The 20,289-nt window shown below is 49.6% G+C and overlaps 1 protein-coding gene across 1 annotated transcript in view; it reads right to left on the bottom strand.

Annotated features, from left to right (window-relative positions):
* The window catches only part of akap6 (A kinase (PRKA) anchor protein 6), a gene marked incomplete at both ends in the record, with an annotated part of 100,675 nt that continues 80,386 nt past the window's right edge, over positions 1–20,289 (bottom strand). Inside the window, 9 exon segments of the mRNA XM_084568478.1 lie at positions 1–30; positions 2,868–2,966; positions 4,631–5,647; positions 6,094–8,943; positions 14,381–14,383; positions 14,386–14,529; positions 14,532–14,537; positions 16,233–16,279; positions 16,282–16,315. Of these exon segments, the coding sequence (XP_084424604.1) occupies positions 1–30; positions 2,868–2,966; positions 4,631–5,647; positions 6,094–8,943; positions 14,381–14,383; positions 14,386–14,529; positions 14,532–14,537; positions 16,233–16,279; positions 16,282–16,315 (4,230 nt within the window).

Below are 20,289 nucleotides of genomic sequence, written 5' to 3'. Positions count from 1 at the left end.
TCACAGCTGGATCCTGGAGGCTCCTGCTCCCTGTGGACGGAGAGAAGAACGAAGCTTTTAGATCAGATGCACCGCGACGATAAAATAACCTCAAATACACACACACGTCCTAATTCATCCAGTGTTTATCCACAAGCATCAGGTCACTGGATGAAAACTAAACGCTATAAAATACAATAATCTACACAATAAAAGCAGCAGTAGAACATGAGTGGAACTGGTCCAGTGGAGAACAACAGTAAATATTGAACAACAGTGCAAACGTGCGCTGTACTTTGACAAATCTTTATTTTATTTGTGCGTCTGTGACGTGGTGTGGGCTCCAAGCACCGAGGATCTCATCACAATCAGAATCACGACAAACGATTCATTTACTGAAGAGAAACAAACGTTGAACATTTGAATTATTCCAGTTTTAATTTGATGTGTTTCTGTTGGTTCGTCCCTCGGCCTGTTTCTGTGTCGTGGTTCCAGTCGGCTTCTCAGAGAAACTTTACAAAGATGAGTCAGTGATGAAACCTCCACACACACACACACACACACACACACACACACACACACACACACACACACACCAACACACAATAACACACTCTCTCTCTCTCCTGTGTGTTTTGCTGCAGACCTTCTGCTGTCTGGGTCACAGAGCACATCATGAGCCGCATTCACGATTGCTTTAATTGCACCTGTGTCTGAGTGTACAGTGTGTGTGTGTGTGTGTGTGTGTGTGTGTGTGTGTGTGAACAGGTGGGCTAGACTGGGCCACGCCATGGGGGTCAGGACCAGCTGTATGCATCACTGATATGATGTGTGTATTTAAGTGTGTGTCCTTTGTCGTGGCTTTACATGCGTGTGTGTGTGTGTGTGATTTTGCTCTTTCATGTCTTTGTGTGTGTGCGTGGCTTTGTCCTCTGTTGTGTGTGTTCATGTGTGTGTGTGTGTGTGTGTGTGTGTGTACAACATGTCTGTCTAACCTGCAGCTGTTGGGCTGTCAGAGCTTCTACCTGGACTCTGTGCTCTGCCCTCAGGGGGGTGTGTGTGTGTGTGTGTGTGTGTGTGTGTGTGTGTATGGGGCAGTAGGTTGTGCTTAGCCCTGGAGGCACCCATAGGGCGACCACATCACACACACACACACACACACCCCCAGTCTGTGTCAGTGACGGCCTTTGTTCATGGTTTGCAGCTTCCTGGTTTGATTTGACTTTAAAAAGAAAAATGATGAAAACTAAAAAATAAACTGGAGCCAGAGACACACACCAGAGATACACACCAGAGACACACACCAGAGACACACACCAGAGACACACACCAGAGATACACACCAGAGACACACACCAGAGATACACACCAGAGACACACACACCAGAGACACACACCAGAGACACACACCAGAGACACACACCAGAGACACACACCAGAGATACACACCAGAGACACACACCAGAGACACACACCAGAGACACACACCAGAGATACACACCAGAGACACACACACCAGAGACACACACCAGAGACACACACACCAGAGACACACACCAGAGATACACACACCAGAGACACACACCAGAGACACACACACCAGAGACACACACCAGAGATACACACCAGAGACACACACCAGAGACACACACCAGAGACACACACACCAGAGACACACACCAGAGACACACACCAGAGATACACACCAGAGATACACACCAGAGACACACACCAGAGACACACACCAGAGACACACACCAGAGATACACACCAGAGACACACACCAGAGACACACACCAGAGACACACACCAGAGATACACACCAGAGACACACACACCAGAGACACACACCAGAGACACACACACCAGAGACACACACCAGAGATACACACACCAGAGACACACACACCAGAGACACACACCAGAGATACACACCAGAGACACACACCAGAGACACACACACCAGAGACACACACCAGAGATACACACCAGAGACACACACCAGAGACACACACCAGAGACACACACCAGAGACACACACACCAGAGACACACACCAGAGACACACACCAGAGACACACACCAGAGACACACACCAGAGATACACACCAGAGACACACACCAGAGACACACACCAGAGATACACACCAGAGACACACACCAGAGATACACACCAGAGACACACACCAGAGACACACACACCAGACACACACACCAGAGATACACACCAGAGACACACACCAGAGACACACACCAGAGATACACACCAGAGATACACACCAGAGACACACACCAGGTCCAGGTCTCCAGAGTCATGTCCATGCTCCGTTTAGACCAACAGAAATCAGTGACCGATGGAAACAAGTTCTTCTTATTATTATTATCGTTTCTTCATCTTCTTCTTCTTCTTCTTCTTCTTCTTCTTCTTCTTCTTCATCTTCTTCTTCTTCTCCTCCTCCTTTCATCTAACAACCACTCCTTTCTCCTTTCCTTCTACTTTCATACATTTAGTCTAAACCCAACCTTGAAGCACCAGGAGGTTCACAGACCTTAAATATTGAGAAACCCTCAGAACTTAACAATAACTGATTCTGTTCCATTAAACATCTGCTGGGCCAATCAGATGGTTTGTGGGCGGGGCTTAATGTGGTGACGGACAGGAGACACGTCACCTGATTAGTTTAAATAGGCACGTTCGACTTCATGCAGATCTGAGCAGATCTGACTTGACGTGATGCATGCTGGGTTGAACAAGTTCATTTTAACCAATCATATTCGAGGTCTATGAGCAGAACATCCCAGCATGCATCACGTCAAGTCAGACTCAGACAGATCTGCATCAAGTCGAACGCGCCTAGTGTCTCTGATTGTGATGATGAGGTCACTCACCCTGAACGTCAGCATCCTGGAGGTGGGCGGTCTCACTGAGGCTTGGCTCCGCCCCTGTGCTGTTCTGGTGGAGTGATTGACAGCTGACTTCATGTTCACCTGAGGTGCGGAGAGAGGGAGAGAGAGAGAGAGAGAAGGTCATAAAAAGGTCGAGAGCAGAAGAAGAAACTAAAACTAATCTGCTTTTATTCTTTCTGTTTCACCAGAGAGAGAGAGGTAGCGATGGACGGATGGAGGGCGAGTGAATAAAGGAGAGAGACAAACAAGAGAAGGAGGAGAAGAATAAATCAAAACATCATTATCAGACCAGAGTTTGTTTTCTAATCGGCTTGTTTCCTTCTTTGAGCCCAAACTGATGGAAAGAAGAACGAGCATCGGCCCGGAAACTCTTCAGCTCCGATCTTAATTGGTTCACGACTAATCGCTTTGTAAAGAGTGAGGAGCTGCTCTGCCTCCACATCCTCCACCACCTCCACATCCTCCACATCCTCCACCACCTCCACCACCACCACCATCACACAACGACGACGACTTAATGAAGCTGCTCTTTAATGAGACAGAAACGCTGCAGCGCTGCAGACCAGGAGCAAACAAAGAAAGAAAGAAAGAAAGATCCTTAAAATGTTCAAATAAAACAACGAAGCTTAAAAAAGAGTCTGAATGAAAATAAACTAATATTAATGACACATAGAACCGTCCTAGACACAAATAAAAGCTCAGAAAAAGAAATACAAAATCCTAAAAGCATCTAAAACAATGAACCAGAGGAAAAGTAACATTTTTACATATTTAAATCTTCAAATATACAAAAATAAAGCCTAAAATAAAAATATTAAAAATATTAAAATAAAACAAAAGAAAATAAAAAAAAACTATTTCTACAAAAAATCTGATAAAATATTAAAAACTTGTTTTTTTAAATAGAAAATCTGATTTAACTTTAATGTTTTTTGTATTTTTTTTAAAAACAGAAAATATTAAAATATTTTAATTAAATTTACAAATAAAATAAACAGATAAAATATATAAAGATAAAAATACAGACGTCAGACGTCTGAATTAAATCCTAAAGGTAAAGTTTAACGTCATAATGAGTCTGAAACAGAAACTAATATCACTGTTAGTACTTTATTTAGCAGATACAGATATTTAGGACTTTCAGTGAACGTGTGAAAGTTGTTCCTCAGAAAAGTTAAAGCTGACGAGCAGAGAAGAAGCTCATTTGCATTAAGAAATAGAAACTTTAAAAGGAGCCAAACACGCTAATTCAGCGATGAAATGAAGTGAACGATCACTGCGGGAAGGAAAAGCTCCTCGCTGATGAATCCTAATGAAATCTGACTGATAGTAATTATGCTGATGTTGTTCTGTGGACCTGAACCTCCACTGGAAAAACAGAGGATCTGCAGAAATCCACCGGCTCCATTAACACCTGGGGGAGGAGGGGGGGGGGGGGGGGGGGGGGAGGAGGAGGAGGAGGAGGAGGAGAGAGGGGGGAGGAGGAGGAGGAGGAGGAGGAGAGAGGAGAGGAGGAGGAGAGAGGAGGAGGAGAGAGGGGGGAGGAGAGAGGAGGAGGAGGAGAGGAGGAGGAGAGGAGGAGGAGGAGGAGAGAGGAGAGGAAGAGGAGGAGGAGGAGATGTATAGGTGAGAGGAAAAAGATAAGAACCGGGAGGAAATGGAGATGGGGGGGGGGGGGTCTCATTCCTGCTGCTCCTCGGCTCAGACTAATACCTGGAACACCAAGGCCCTGAGATCAGACTCACCTGCTTCACCGTCGTCTGTGAGCTGCTCCTCCCTCTCTTCTCTCTGTCCTCCTGCTTCCCCTGCTGAGCGTCGTCCTCCTCCTCCTCCTCCTCCTCCTCCTCCTCTCTCCTATCAGCCTCTCTCATCGGCGAGCAGTTAATTTTGGGATTAATGCGCGTGGCGGTGGCGGTGGCGGTGGCGGCGGCGGCGGCGGCGGCGGCGGGTGCCGGCTCCTTTGAGGGATTTGTAGCGGAGCCGCAGACACTTATCTCGGTCATTACGGCGCCCGTATTGGATTGAAGCGCTTTAGTATCTGCCAAACATTCAGCGGCGGCGTTGGAGGAGACTATCAGGCCGACACGTGCCCGGGGATTAAGATAAGGAGGCCCCTCATTACGACTCCTCTGCTCCTGCAGCGCAGCCGACGCAACGTCTCCTGCAGCTGCATCACAGAGGAGGAACCGGTCCTCACCTCCTCTCTCTGAGCCGGAGCAAGGGCCGAGTCTGGGTTTGGAGCCGGGCCCCCGGAGGCAGTCGCTTGATGAGGAGGCGGAAGATGAGTCGTCCCGAGACGAGGAGATCTGCGCCTCCTCTGTGAGCTGATTATCTCTGGAGCGGAGCGATGCGTCGTCCAGGAGGAGGCGGCGTGGCTTCTTGGTGAGCACCATGCTGTAGCAGAGCGGGGGCCCGAGGTACACCTCCTCCGTGCAGGCTGCAAACAGGGTCTCCTCGTCCCTGATGTCAGGACTGGGCGGAGGAGACGCAGCGGGACCTCCGTCAGCATCAGACTTCAGGTCCAGAGTCCTGGAGTCCAGACTCGGGGACGAGCGTCTGGACGACTGGGCCGAGTTCTGCTGGTTGGTGCTGGTGAAGAGGTCCGGGCTGTAGCACGGGACGCTGAAGGGCCCCGGGGTGGAGCTCTTCTCCTCGGAGCACTGGCTGACCTCGCCACAGTCGCTGTCGTGGGACGAGAGGGACAGGTAGGAGTAGAAGTCTCCCTTACGGAGGTGGAGAGGCTGGTGGGAGTGTTGGAGCACCTGGAGGAGGAGGAGGGAGGAGGAAGGGGGGAGAGGGGTGAGAGGAGGAGGAGGGAGGAAGGGGGAAGAGGGAGAGTGTTTCAGAGACTTTCAGTGCTTCCATTCTGTTATTTATTCAAGTTATTTTCTAATTTCAGATTCTTTACCAACAATTACCAAAGCGTCTCATCTAGATTTCCATATTAATATCTGACACTTTTTACAGGAGCACAAAGTTTTCTGCCTGATTTCTCTTTTCTTTGGAGAACTGATGAGCTTTTAGATTAGTCGACGAAATGAGTCATTACATCCTGAAAGTTGTGATCTGTGAGGCGGTTTATTGAATTACTGCGACTCAGTGAACAAATTAACTCTGAGAACTTTTAGCTACTTTTACATCGGTTAGCAGAGAACATGTCTGAGGTCAGATCCAGTTTATTATCAGGGACAGTTTGTGTCTTCTCTACCTTGTCTCTGATCTGGGTCAGTGGAGCAGGACCCTGGTCCGGGACGGTCCCCCCGCTCTCGCTCTGGTTCGGCTCTTCGCTCTGGTTCTCTTTGCTTTTCAGCGCCAGCGAGGTCATGTCGATGATCTTCATCACAAACTCGTGCACGTTCTCCTTCTTGGCCTCGTCCACGCTGCGGGGACGGAGGGACGAGGGGGACGGGAGGTGGCTGCAGCAGGAGGCGTGGGAGCTGTGCCACTTCTTAGGAGGCAGGGACGAATGTTTGTCCCTCACCTCGCTCCTCGTCTGCTCCGTCACAAAGGAGGAGAACTTGAACTTCTCCTGGATGGTGATGGCCTTCCTGCCGCCGTGGGACCTGCAGTCCTCCACCGGAGAGAGGGAGGGAGGTGAAGAAGGGAGGGAGGAGCTGTGGCAGGGGAGCTCCCCCCTCAGCTGTCCCACCAGAGAGGAGCCCCGTTTGGAGGCGAAGGGCTGGAGGTCACAGGACGGAGACGAACAGAGCTGCTTCTCTGAGCCGGACTCGGTTTTTAACGTCATGTCAACGTCTTGGAGCGACTCCTCCCTGAGCGACTCCTCCCTGAACGACTCCTCCCTGAGCGACTCCTCCCTGAACGACTCCTCCCTGAACGACTCCTCCCTGAGCGACTCCCTGAGCGACTCCCCTTTCTTGGTGAACACACTCGACTCCTCTCGGAGGAGCTCATCGTCTTCGTCCTTCCCTTTCAAAGCGCTCTGCTCCACGTTCCCGTTCTCCACGTCGTCCACAAACCGGCTGATGTAGCTCCTGGTGAGGTTCCTCCTGTTCTCCTCCTCCTCCTCCTTCCCTCTCTTCTCTCGCTGTGTCTTAGTGATACCTCCGTTGGTGTTGGTCTCGTTCTGGGAGGAGGAGGTGAAGGAGGAGGTCAGGCTGCTCCCACACTGCAGCTCGTCCCAGAGCTCTGTTTTGGAGGAGGACGAGGAGGCGCGAGGAGCTCGGATCCAACTCTGCAGCTCCCTCTTCATGTACTCGAGCCCCAACACGTAGGAGCCCTCCATCTCTTCTTCATCCTCCTCCTCCTCGTTGCCGGAGGAGGCACCGGTCAGCCTCTCCTCCTCCTCGTCTTCGTCCTCCTCGTCCCGAACGCCGAGCTCCTCCTCAGTGAGCGTGAGCGTGGAGGAAGAGAGGAGGTCGCTGTCGTCCTCGTCCTCGTCGGTGCAGGCTGACGTACAGGAGACGTTGACCACCATGCTCAGACTCGTGGCGTCCGCCTCCTCCGTGCCCTGGCCTCCTCTGCTGCCATGGCAACGCTTCCTGTAACAACCAGAGTTGGCGTTGGGCGCCGCCGTCGGATCCAGGAACAGCTTCCGTTGATGTCTGAGCGCGGTCAAATCCTCCGACCCCAGAGACGAGTCCTCGGTGCTGCTCAGCTCCGTCAGAGACGCCGTCCCCGAGCCCTCGTTGATCAGCGACGGAGGTCCTCTCCTCGTGGGGCAAGAAATCCCAGAGAGGGGCGCGTGGCGACCCCCGAGAGACGGGGAGGCGGGGAGGCGGCTCCTCTGAGGGGAGCTGCTCCCGAGGGTCATGTCAGAAACACTGCGGGTCATGTTGGCCGCCAGAGGACTCTGGATGTTCTCCAGACGCTTCAGGAGGTCGAGGGTTCTCCTGCTCAGCTCCCCATGAACACTCTCAGAGCTCCTCCCTGCCTCACCTCCCTCACTCCCTCTCCTCTGCCCGAGGTCCAGCTCTCTGAGGCTGGACACGCTGCCTCCGGTCTCCCCGTCAGAGCCGTGGGAGGCGACCAGGCCGTTCTCCAGGGAGGCGCTGCGATGCATGGGGTCTTTGGAGGGGAACAGCTCCACGCCCAGAGCCAGGAGCGACTCCAGGGAGGAGCCCTGGGACAGAACGGGGCTGGACGCCTGCCGGCTGAGGGCGGGAGTCTCCAAACCGTCCACCTTCAACTCCGTCAGGTTGTTGTGGGACATGAAGGACTTGGAGGAGTCCTCAGCGACTCCCCCCACCTCAAAGTCAGAGTCAGAGTCAGCAGGTGTCAGGATCCCTCGTCCATTAATCAGGATCTCTACGGCCTCTCCTCCTCCTCTCCTGTACCGCCTCCTCGTTTCATCCCTCCTTCGTCCTTTCTCCTTCTTCATGTCCATCTTGTTCCTCTGACTGTGTTTGGAGACGCTTCCTTCCACATCCTCACCCTTCCTCTCCTCCTCCTCCTCCTCCTCCTTCTCCTCTCCCAGGGGTTCAGAGTTCATCGTCGTCTCTGCGTCTCCTGTATCACTAACTATTCCGCTCTCACACTCGGACCGGCGGCTGTTCGCCGAATCGCCGCTTCCTCGGCCGCTTCCTCGGCCGCCCTCACCCTCTCCCTCCCTGCGTCTGTCTCCCCCTCGGCTGTTTGACACCAACCCCCCCAGGAGGTCTGGGAGCGACTCGATGGAGGAGAAGGATGAATCCTTGCTCAGGCTCTTCAGCAGGAGCTGCTGTTTCCTTCTTCCTGACGTGGTTTTGTGCAGTAAGGTGGAGGAGGGATGAAGCGGAGGCTGGTTGTACAGTTCAACGGTGTGGAGGCTGTACACCTGGTACACGTTCATGCTGGACGTGGTCTCAGGACCCGGACCGACCGGGACCAGACTTCTGATCCTGCCCAGCGGGTTCCCGTCGGACCCGGCGCCGTCGGACGCTCGATGCGTTCCAGCGGGGAGGTCGTGTGTCAGGTCGGGTTGAGGTTCTGATTCTGTGATCGTCATGTCTGTTTCATCCCACTCCCACGAGTCATCTGGAGCCGGAGCCGCCGGACCAGCAGAGACCGGGCTGATCTGGTGCAGGTCCACTAAACCCGGCTCCAGGAAGTTCCCAGGAACCTGCAGACAAAATAAAAAGAGAGAAACATGTTTGAGACGTGAATAAATGTCAGAGTATCAAACGTCACCGCCCACAAGAACTAAACCATCGGGTCATGACGACGCAGAGAGGACCATTAAAATACGTCTGATGTTAAACTGAATCAGGTTTTCAGGATCCTGGGCTCTGACACTGGTAAGAATTAAAACCAGAGTGTGAGCCTCCTCCAGCTGCTGGTTCCAGTTCATTCATGTTTTCCTGACTCATTGTTTGGTTCCTTCCTCCACTTTCAGTCCTGCTGATCCAGAGACGCGTTCTCCTCGGCGCCGTGGCGGCAGACGTTCTGTTGGCTTTTATTTTTTATTTGCCACCAGACGTTTTTGTTTCTCGGCCTCGACTCCGACCTCCGTTTGAAAGAGACGCACGCTGACACCGACTCTGACAGAACACGCTCTGTGATCATTTAGAAGAAGGAAAAAAGAGTCAAATCAGCCCACCCCAAAGCAATTGCTCATAAATCTCAACACAAATTATTCCACTCTGGAACAAAAGCCATGAATTATTCAGAAACGACTTCTGAGAGAAAGAGCAGCGCGCTGAAAAGCCCAAAGTAAATACGTAATCAAACGCCGTCAGAAAGCTCTGCTGTCTAAAAATATGCTTAGACACAGGAATCCTTCCTTCCACAGACATAATTATACAAATTGCTCCGCGTCTCGTTAACAAGAGAGGGGGGTAATTCGTATTAGCCATTCATAGCCTATTAATCTAATAAACTAGTTGTGTGTGTGCGTGTGTGTGTGTGTGTGTGTGTGTGGGGCTCAGTGTAATGAATTTCTATTAGATTTGTGTTTATTCCCCTCGTGCTGATAAGGGAGTCAGGGGTAATGACTGAACTGGTTCTGCTGCTCAGACACATTCAGAAACACGTTGGACGCATCAATCAGCCTCATCCAATCAGATCCAGGCTTTCAGGACCGACCGACCACGGCCTCAGACAGAACTCACATCTGTAGCTGATCTCTTTTCTGTCGTAGTCAAACAGTTTACAGACGAACTGGATGGATTTTATGAACCACGAGAATAAAAACGTATCTTTAAAACGGTGAGCAGGAACATCTACGCTAACACATCTGGACTAAACGCTTCTGATCTGGGAGCCTGTATATAAATACATGTCTGATATAATGAGTATACATTTATCTACATACAACACATAATATATATTTTATACTATACATATTATTTTACATGATATTGTTTATGATGCTCACAGATCTATCTGAGGTTAAACCAACAGAAAATAAATCCAGACTTCACCTGAAACGACGACTTGTTTTCATTGATGTTAAAGTTATCAGCTGTGTCTCTGTGTCCTGGTTAAACTTACATTTACATGATCACACTCTGCTCTTTTACTTCTAGGGGCCAGTCTTAAACGGGTGAAACTTTTTTTCCCATTAGCTCGGCGTTGACTGCTCCCATTTGTTAGCTTAGCATCTGCTGGAAGGCCCAAGGCGAGCGGCGCTATCTAGCAGCGTCTGGGTGATTATTCATGTGGCTGCTCGGCTCCTGAAGCCTCGGCTGTAGCGGCTGTCAAAGCTCTGAGGGAAGCTAGCGTCAGCGCTCGGATTCAACGTGAACACCGGCGCTCAGATAAATCACCTCCAGAGCCGAGCTGCAGAGCCGAGCTGCAGAGGCGACCAAGAACCCTCCAGATGTTGCTCTGAAGAAACGGTTCATCTCCATACATTACATCTGTCACCAGGGTGTCGTTTAAGAAGCCTCTGAACGCCCTGCAGCTTCATTTACACTCATTTAGATCAGAAGTAAATACACAACGACTCATGGAACATGACTCTATGTCCACTCACAACATCTGTCCTCTATATTCATGGTCCTCAGAGGATGAACCCCCATGTTTACCACCTTCACTGTAGCATCCATGATACTTTCAATTTCTGTCTGTAAAATCAGAAACAGGAAGAAACCTGATATAGAAGGACTGACTGTCTCTACAGATGATCAACCTCTGACTCCTCCTAACTCCTCCTGACTCCTCCTAACTCCTCCTGACTCTCAGCTGATCCAACAATGGTCAAAGAGGAGGAATTTGTTCATTATTCAGACTGTTTTGAATCTCATCCATCAGAAAGATTTAAGTTCTTCTTGGAGTTCCTCAGGGTTCTGTGCTAGGACCGGTACTGTTCACATTGTTCATGCCTCCCTGAGGAAATATTACTGGGAAACACTGAGGAAAAGTCAGTCGCTATGCAGATGACACCCAGCTATATTTATCTACCCTTTATAAATCAGCCTGTCAATCAAAGAGGCCACGCCCCCTTTATTGATCTCATTTAAACAGGTGAGTTCTAGAAACATTCATCATGAACAGAGAAATGATCTCTAGAGACCAGAACTGTTTTAGTATCAGGATGGAGACATGTTGGTTTAACATGGAGGTCTATGGAGACTGACTCACTGGTGGTGGAGCCTCTAGTGGACGATGGAGGAACTGCAGAACTGCAAAAAATGGCTTTACTTTAAGATCTGTCGATTTAATTTAACAATACCAAATAAATGATCATAATTCAATGATTAGAAATTAGTTCAAGGATTATTTTCCTAAAAATAAATCAATTGTTCTTTGATCAAAGCTTCAGCGTTAGATATTGATGTTTCTCCAATAACTTCTGCTCTAAACGATCATGTAGAGGAATATAAATGCAGGTCAGAACAAACTAAACGCAGCAATAAAACACAGGCTGTTAATCCGTATTAATATTAAAAGATGAACGAGTCACTTCCTGCAGGAACACGACTCATTTACACAAACACTCACTAATGCTCCTCCACGCTCAGAGAGAGAGAGAGACCAGGAGAGGACAATCGTTTTATCACCGAGCAGAAGAGTTCATTTATAAACTAAACCACCCACATATACTGTATCCCCCCCTCTGCTCCTCGCTGCCTCCTCCCCCCTTTTCTCTCCCTCTTTATTCCTCTCCCATCTCCAGGAGAAGTGAAATTACTCTCCAGCCAGGCAGCGAGGTCAGAGAGTCTGGCCTCTGTTATTTGTCTTCTCCTCCTCTACAATGTGTGTGAATATATGAGAGAGAGAGAGAGAGAGAGAGAGAGGGAGAGAGAGGGAGAGGGAGAGAGAGGGGGGGGGGGGAGGGAGAGAGAGAGAGAGAGAGAGAGAGAGAGCGAGAGCACACCAACAGAAATGATTCTCAACGATGTGCAGGACGACATTAACACTTCTACACGCCGCTTTAGGATTCCTTCAGCTTCAACAGAAAAACAAGAGAATGTTAAACTGTGGAAAGAAATAAAGTTCTAACGATAAATAACGTGAAAACATTATCCTGACGTATCCAGACCTGGTCCTGGTCAGAACCAGAGTCTGGTACCTCATCATCTGGATTTCATTATGATGCAGAGAATAAATATATAAAAATAAATATCTCTGTCCATAAAATGAATTCAAGAAGAAGTGGGTGGTGCCAAGCTGGACTGATCAGGACCAATGGGAGCCACCCATCCAGTTGATTGACACATGACTCAAACACAGAGCCCCCCCCCCAAAAAAAACAACCACTTTGGTTCCTACCCCCAGATCCACCAAGATGATAGAGGCTTGGAGGAAGAAGAAGAGGAAGAAGAAGAAGAAGAAGAGCTAGCTCCATGTTTATATGAAGGTTACCACGGCAACCAGAGCCTGGGAATGTCCACCAGAGACCAAGTGTCCTCTACAGACACATGGGCGACCAGAGAACTGGTTTATATGAAGATGGACACTGAACAGACGGAGAATTAATATCTGGACTATAAATAAAAGTACTTTTATTTTTCTATAATCTACTCCTCCTCCTCCTCCTCCTCCTCCTCCTCCTCCTCTCTGCTCTTAACACATCAGCATTTGTCAGTTATTAGTGTGTGATCTTGTTGGAGTCAACTCTCCAGCTTTAGAGCTCTCAGCTGTTTCCATAAGTGTGACTGTGAGCCAAACCCTTCACCTTATATCCAAACCACTCCTCCTCCTCCTCCTCCTCCTCCTCCTCCTCCTCCTCCTCACACCCATATTCATCACTATTAAAAATCCATAACAGCTCCATTCTGCTGCAGCTCTCTGCCTTCGTTAGCTGCAGAAAGCACTCAGCTCTCTCCCGGCGCCTCGTTCAGGCCGAGCGGCTCGACTCAGGACGAGTCCCTCGTGAGACATTTTTCACTTAACACCTAAAACACTCGACGCTTCGCATCCGAAGACGAGTTGCACGCGTGCAGAGCGTTAAACCAGCGTCGCTTCATCAGCTGCAGGTTTCTAATGAGATGAAGCTTGAGGCGACGCGGCGTCACGGCTGCAGACAGGCGTGATCTTCTGATACGTAAACTGTCACCGTGTTCAGATCTCATTGGTTTCTTTTGTTTGCACCAGAGAACTAACAGGTTTGATTCACTGGCTGCTGCTGCTGGACGGTTACACGGGGACGTATGAAGCTTCTGTCTCTGGATGCAGATCAGCGCTGGGAGCTCCATCCACCTCCAATCAAACTTATTTTTCTGCGTTAGCATGAGAACGATAAAAATCTCACAGCCACAACCAAATCTATTTCCTGAGCAAACTCACGACCTCCAGAGCATAAAGCGTCTGGACACAGCGAGGACGTCTCCAGACTTTAAGAAGAAAAACATGTGAAACAGAACTTGAAGAACTTTTAAAAGATTCAGAGCTTTAACCTTCTAGAGGCTGAAGATTTACCTCAAACAACATCATTAACTAAAAACTGTTAATTACAGCCTCACATGAGACTGAAGACACCAACCAGCTGACACACACCTGCTTCACCTGTCCATCTACCTGGTCTTAATTAAAATGTGTCTCCACTTCATTGTGTGTTCACACTACCAAAGGAATGTGGACTGAGACCAGATCAGTGTTCACACCTGGACTCTAGAGACCAGATCAGTGTTCACACCTGGACTCAGGATGGATGTTCATCTAAGGCATTAATGTTCGTAGAACTAAAAAAGGATTCAGTGAATCAACAAATACTATAATTCCAGTTTTAAGGGGATGAAGAGAAGCTCTCCTGACAAACAACACAGAATCCATTAAAACATCTGAATTCCTCCAGAGTCCAGTTTGTGTTTGAGTGTAAACACGGAGCCTCGACAGACATCACTAACATTTGTTTTGTTCCTTTTCTGCTCAGGAACAAATAAAACATTCAGCCTGACTCTGGGTTTGGATCAAAGCTGGAGCTTAATTCAGGACAAAACATTACGACGGCGTGTTTCTCTGCAGCTTCAATCACGGCACCATCTGTCTTTCACGGCACATTTTAGCATCAAATCAAAGGCTGACACGCTCGCTGAGTGTGGCGGCGCGTCAGCTGACTGCAGCCTGCAGCGTGGGATGAAGGATGTAAAGTGTAAATGTCAGAGCGCTCTAACCCTGACGCTCGCCCCAGCTCTCTCTTCAGTCTGTTCTGCCACTGCAGCGCCTGCATCACGATCGCCTCCCACCTCCTCTCCAGGTTGATTGACAGCAGCTGCAGGGCCTCCCGGTGCTGCTCCGCGTCTGGGCCCACCTCAGCCATGGGGGCCCCGACTGTGTCAGGGGTGGAGACAGAGACGGAGACAGTTTTATATACAAGACTGAACTTTATTTGTCCTCTGACTGGCTCAAGATCATCCAACGACTAAATCATTTATCTGTCAGTGAGGGCGCCTAGCTGTAGCTGTAGGAAGGAGAAGGAAGGAAGAATGGAAGGAAGGAAGGAAGGAAGGAAGGAAGGAAAGGAAGGAAGAAGGAAGGAAGGAAAGGAAGGAAGGAAGAATGGAGGTAGTAAGGAAGCATTGGAAGAGGAAAAGAGGAAGTGAAGGAAGGAAGGAAGGAAGGAAGGAAGGAAGGAAGGAAAGAGGAAGGAAGAGGAAGGAAGGAAGGAAAGAGGGAAAGATGAAAAGAGGAAGTGAAAGAAGGAAGGAAGGAAGGAAGGAAAGATGAAAAGAGGAAGTGAAAGAAGGAAGGAAGGAAAGAGAAAGCAAGGAAGGAAGGAAGGAAAGAGGAAGTGAAGGAAGGAGGGAAGGAAGGAAAGGAAGGAAGGAAGAATGGAAGGAAAGGAAGGAAGGAGGGAAGGAAGGAAAGGAAGGAAGGAAGGAAGGAAGGAAGGAAAGGAAGGAAGGAAGAATGGAAGGTAGTAAGGAAGCATGGGAAGAGGAAAAGAGGAAGTGAAGGAAGGAAGGAAAGAAAGAGAAAGCAAGGAAGGAAGGAAGGAAGGAAAGAGGGAAAGATGAAAAGAGGAAGTGAAAGAAGGAAGGAAGGAAGGAAGGAAAGATGAAAAGAGGAAGTGAAAGAAGGAAGGAAGGAAAGAGAAAGCAAGGAAGGAAGGAAGGAAAGAGGGAAGGAAGGAAGGAAAGAGGGAAGGAAGGAAGGAAGGAAGGAAGGAAGGAGGGAAAGATGAAAAGAGGAAGTGAAAGAAGGAAAGAAGGAAGGAGGGAAGGAAGAAGGAATGAAGGAGGGAAGGAAGGAAGAAAAGAGGAAGTTAAAGAAGGAAGGAAGGAAGGAAGGAAGGAAGGAAAGATGAAAAGAGGAAGTGAAAGAAGGAAGGAAGGAAAGAGAAAGCAAGGAAGGAAGGAAGGAAATAGGGAAGGAAGGAAGGAAAGAGGAAGGAAGGAAGGAAGGAAGGAAGGAGGGAAAGATGAAAAGAGGAAGTGGAAAGAAGGAAAGAAGGAAGGAGGGAAGGAAGGAAGGAAGGAGGGAAGGAAGGAAGGAAAAGAGGAAGTGAAAGAAGGAAGGAAGGAAGGAAGGAAGGAAGGAAGGAAAGATGAAAAGAGGAAGTGAAGAAGGAAGGGAGGAAGGAGGGAAGGAAGGAAGGAAGGAGGGAAGGAGGGAAGGAAGGAAGGAGAGGAAGGATCAGAACCATGAACAGCTGATCCATATATTTAACGTCTGATTGTAGTTCAGATTATTTTCTCGTCTAGTCACTTTATGTCAGACTTCCTGTTTCCTGTTTCCTGTTTCCTTCTTCCTGTTTCCTGCTTCCGGTTTCCTGTTTCCTACTTCCTGCTTCCTACTTCCTGCTTCCTGTCTCCTGTTTCCTACTTCCTGTCTCCTGTTTCCTGCTTCCTATTTCCTGTTCCCTGCTTCCTGTTTCCTATTTCCGTGCTTCCTGCTTCCTGTTTCCTGTTTCCTGCTTCCTGTTTCCTGTTCCCTGCTTCCTGTTTCCTGTTTCCTGCTTCCTGTTCCTGTTCCCTGTTTCCTGTTTCCTGTTTCCTGCTTCTGCTTCCTGTTCCTGTTTCCTACCTGACTCTGCTGCAGCAGCTTCTGACAGAGCTTCAGGACGGAGGAACTCCTCGACGTCGAGCTCCAATCTCCAAACACAGCGACTGGAAGAGAAAGAGCAGAAGAAACATGAGACGTCGTCCATTAACGCGTCTCAGGTTGACTTCAGACAGCTTGGTTAGCATTAGCATTAGCATTAGCATTAGCATTAGCATTAGCATTGACAGCCTTTAGCGGCTCCAGACAGATGACGGACTAGACGTTAATAAAAAGCTGAATCATCCTTTAAAACAAACTTTTCCAACAACGTTCCAGGCAGCTCCACAAGCTGCCGTTTAATTCAGCTCACTCATTACAGCTCATTAGCATAAAGTCAAATTGAGCTCACAGATCCTTGATGGGCAGTAACAGAGCATAAAATAAATGACAACAGCCAATACCCCCCCCCCACGCCCCCCCAAACAGAAACACAGCGCCCATTATAAATCACTATATGCTGATGAGCCTCCACACTCAAAGGTCAGTGTGTGTGTTTGCATGTTCCACTGTTTGCTCATGCACAAGTGTGTGTGTGTGTGTGTGCAAACATATGCATATATTTGTGTGTCAAAGGGGGGGGGGGGGGGGGTCGGCCTTACTCCTCTGCAGCAGGAACCAAACACGTCCAAGCCCCAAACTATTTATGCTAATCCGGGCCGCTCGCTGAAAAGCACTTCCTTTACATTTCTTTGACATTTTTCCAATAAATATTAAACACTATTACAATGGAATGGGATTCTCTCTCTCTCACTCTCACTCTGCCTCGCTCGCCCTCACACACACTTCTTCCTCTTCTTCTTCTGTCTTTCATCTCCTCCTCGCTCTCTCCAGTTTAGCATATTTGTGGCTCGCCCGGTTGTCTAAACAGGAGACGGCGACGCAGAATACAGCCGACAGGGATCAAGAGGACAAGCCCGCAGAGTGTGTGTGTGAGGGTGTGTGTGTGTGTGTGTGTGGTGTGTGTGTGTGTGGAGGTGGTGTGTGGGCTTGCAGCAGATGAATTTATTCCAAACAGGAGGTGTGTATTACGCTGAAGGAGGAGGCTCTAAACAACAACTAGAGGACGGAGCAGGAGCCTCTGCAGAGACAGGACCACGCTCATCAATCTGCTTCAGTCTGAGGATCAACAACAGGACGTCTGAACACACTCAGACAGACGTCAGCCTCAGAGACAAAAAGACAACGCTGAGACAGAGACATCTGTTGTGTCTCCAGAAGACGTTTCCTCCACATGTCCAGCTCTGGCTGTCTGGTGGAGACTCTGTGGTTTCTATCAAACGTTTATTCTGTACCGGCCCTTTAAGATGAAGAACATGATCAACTGTTTCCATCCAAACATCTTTACTGATGAAGAGGAGGAAGAAAAGAATGAGAGGAAGAGGAGGACGATGAGACGAAAGAGACGAAGAAGAGCAAAAGGAAAGACGAAGAGTAGGAGATGGAGACACAACAGAAAGATGGAGGTGGTGGAGGAGGAGGAGGAGGAGAGGAGGATGAAGGAGGAGGAGGAGGAGGGATGAAGGAGGAGCATGCTAGTGTCCCGTCCTGAATTGATTTAGTAGAAGAAGAGCAGACGTCTCCATATTTAAGCTTCTGGTTTATCTTCATGTTAAAGAACTTCTCTTCACACTGTTGATCTGGACTAGATGTTTAGTACAGAGACCATCCTGACACTCTATTGTTTCTATTGTTTCTCTGAGCACTGATCCTCTCCTCCTCCTCCTCCTCCTCCTCCTCCTCCTCCTCTCTGTCTGCCCCCCCCCCCTCGGGCCGGTCCAGTCTGGATGGGTCCGTATTGACTCAGAGGCTCCACAGACTCATCCAGACTAATATTTGCTAAACAGCTTTTCCTCCAGAACACATGGAGGCCATGGAGGAGGAGGAGGAGAGGAGGAGGAGGAGGATGAGAGATAGGTGGATGGAAGAGGCAGCGATGAAGACGAGGTCATGAGGTGAATGAAGTTTGAAGATTAAAGTGAGTTTACAAGAAGACAGAGACGCTGAGAAGAGAAAAGAAGCTTTGAGGAGAATCAGTCCTTCCCTCCTCCTCTCCTCCTCCTCCTCCTTCCTCCTCCTCCTCCTCCTCCTTCCCTCCTCTCTTCCTCCTCCTCCTTCCTCTTCCTCTCCTCCTCTCCTCCTCTCCTCCTCCTCCTCCTCCTTCCTCTTCCTCTCCTCCTCCTCCTCCTCCTCCTTCCTCTTCCTCTCCTCCTCCTCCTCCTCCTCCTCCTCTCCTCTCCTCTCTTCCTCCTCCTCCTCCTCCTCTCCTCTCCTCCTCCTCTCCTCCTCCCTCCTCTCCCTCCTCCTCCTCCTCCTCCTCCTCTCCTCTCCTCTCCTCCTCTCCTCCTCCTCCTCTCCTCTCCTCTCCTCCTCCTCTCCTCCTCCTCCTCCTTCCCTCCTCTCTTCCTCCTCCTCCTCCTCCTCCTCTCCTCTCCTCTCCTCCTCTCCTCCTCCTCCTCTTCCTCCTCCTCCTCCTCCTCCTCTCCTCTCCTCTCCTCCTCCTCCTCTCGTCCTCCTCCTCCTTCCTCTTCCTCTCCTCCTCCTCCTCCTCCTCCTTCCTCTTCCTCTCCTCCTCCTCCTCCTCCTCCTCTCTCCTCTCCTCTCCTCCTCCTCCTCCTCCTCCTTCCTCTCCTCCTCCTCCTCCTCCTCCTCCTCCTCCTCCTCCTCTCCTCTCCTCTCCTCCTCCTCCTCTCCTCTCCTCTCTCTCCTCCTCCTCTCCTCTCCTCTCCTCCTCCTCCTCCACCTCCTCCTCCAGTACCATCATGTATTTATTGACTCGACTCCTTCCAGGTCCAGTCAGAATACTTTTTATTTCTTAGCGTCGTCTCGTTCACGTCTCGTCACTCTGACAGAAACAGTCTTTATCTCCTCGTTGTCTCTCCGTCTGTCACTCAACATCTTTCAGGAAGAGTGACCGACTCAGGATAAACAAGAGGAAGAGGATCTGCCCTCCTCTTCCTCTAATCCCCCCCCCCATCCTCTTCTATCGCTCTCGTTCTTAAATCTCCCACCCTAAAACAAAATCCTCTTAACTCTCCTCCACCTCCTCATCTCCACAATCTAATTACTGAGACCTGCCGTGAAGAGAGGGATGGAGGAGAGAGAGGAGGAGAGACGGAGGAGAGAGAGGAGGAGAGAGAGGAGGAGAGAGGGAGGAGAGAGAGGAGGAGAGAGATGAGGAGAGAGAGGAGAGAGGAAGGAGAGAGACGGAGGAGAGAGGGAGGAGAGACGGAGGAGAGAGGGAGGAGAGAGAGGAGAGAGGAAGGAGAGAGACAGAGGAGAGAGGGAGGAGAGAGGAGGAGAGAGATGAGGAGAGAGAGGAGGAGAGAGAGAGGAGAGAGAGGAGAGAGAGGAGAGAGACGGAGGAGAGAGGGAGGAGAGAGAGGAGGAGAGAGAGGAGGAGAGAGAGGAGGAGAGAGAGGAGAGAGAGAGAGGAGGAGAGAGAGGAGAGAGAGGGGTGAGAAGAGGGGTGAGGTTGTCGGTGTGGTTGGTGACTGTAAAGAATCACTGGCAGCTCTGACTCTTCCTGACTCAACATAAATCAAACATCAGGTCCATCAGCCCAAACCTCCAACAGGTGACGCTTCAGATAGAAACTGACAGAGAACGAGACGAGAGACGGAATAAAAGAGGAGAGAAAAGTTTGAGGACGAAGGACGAGAAGCAAAGACGACAAGGACGGAAGGAAAAGCCGTGGAGAGAGAGAGAGGGAATTTAGGCTGCTCGCTCAGTGACCCAGTGGATATTTCAATCAATTACCATTAATTAGAAATCTCTGATTAATTCTATTTGTTGATTAAGTCAATTAAAACCACAAGCACTCGTTATCGCACAACGAGCCTAATGAATTCCTGTCGACAATTTGTTCCCGCTCACATATTCCCTCCGCTGCCGCTAATACCGCCTGAAGCTTTGAAGAACTTTGTCGTTCCTCATCTCTCTCTCCCTCCCTCTCTCTCCCTCTCTCTCTCTCTCCCTCTCTCTCTCTCTCTCTCTCTCTCTCTCTGTCTCCCCCCCCACCTCTCTCCCCCCCCCCCCCTTC

This window comes from Chelon labrosus (genome assembly GCF_963514085.1).
Source record: "Chelon labrosus genome assembly, chromosome: 20".
Classification (NCBI taxonomy): Eukaryota; Metazoa; Chordata; class Actinopteri; order Mugiliformes; family Mugilidae; genus Chelon; species Chelon labrosus.
This window is presented reverse-complemented; position numbering and strand designations above follow the sequence as displayed.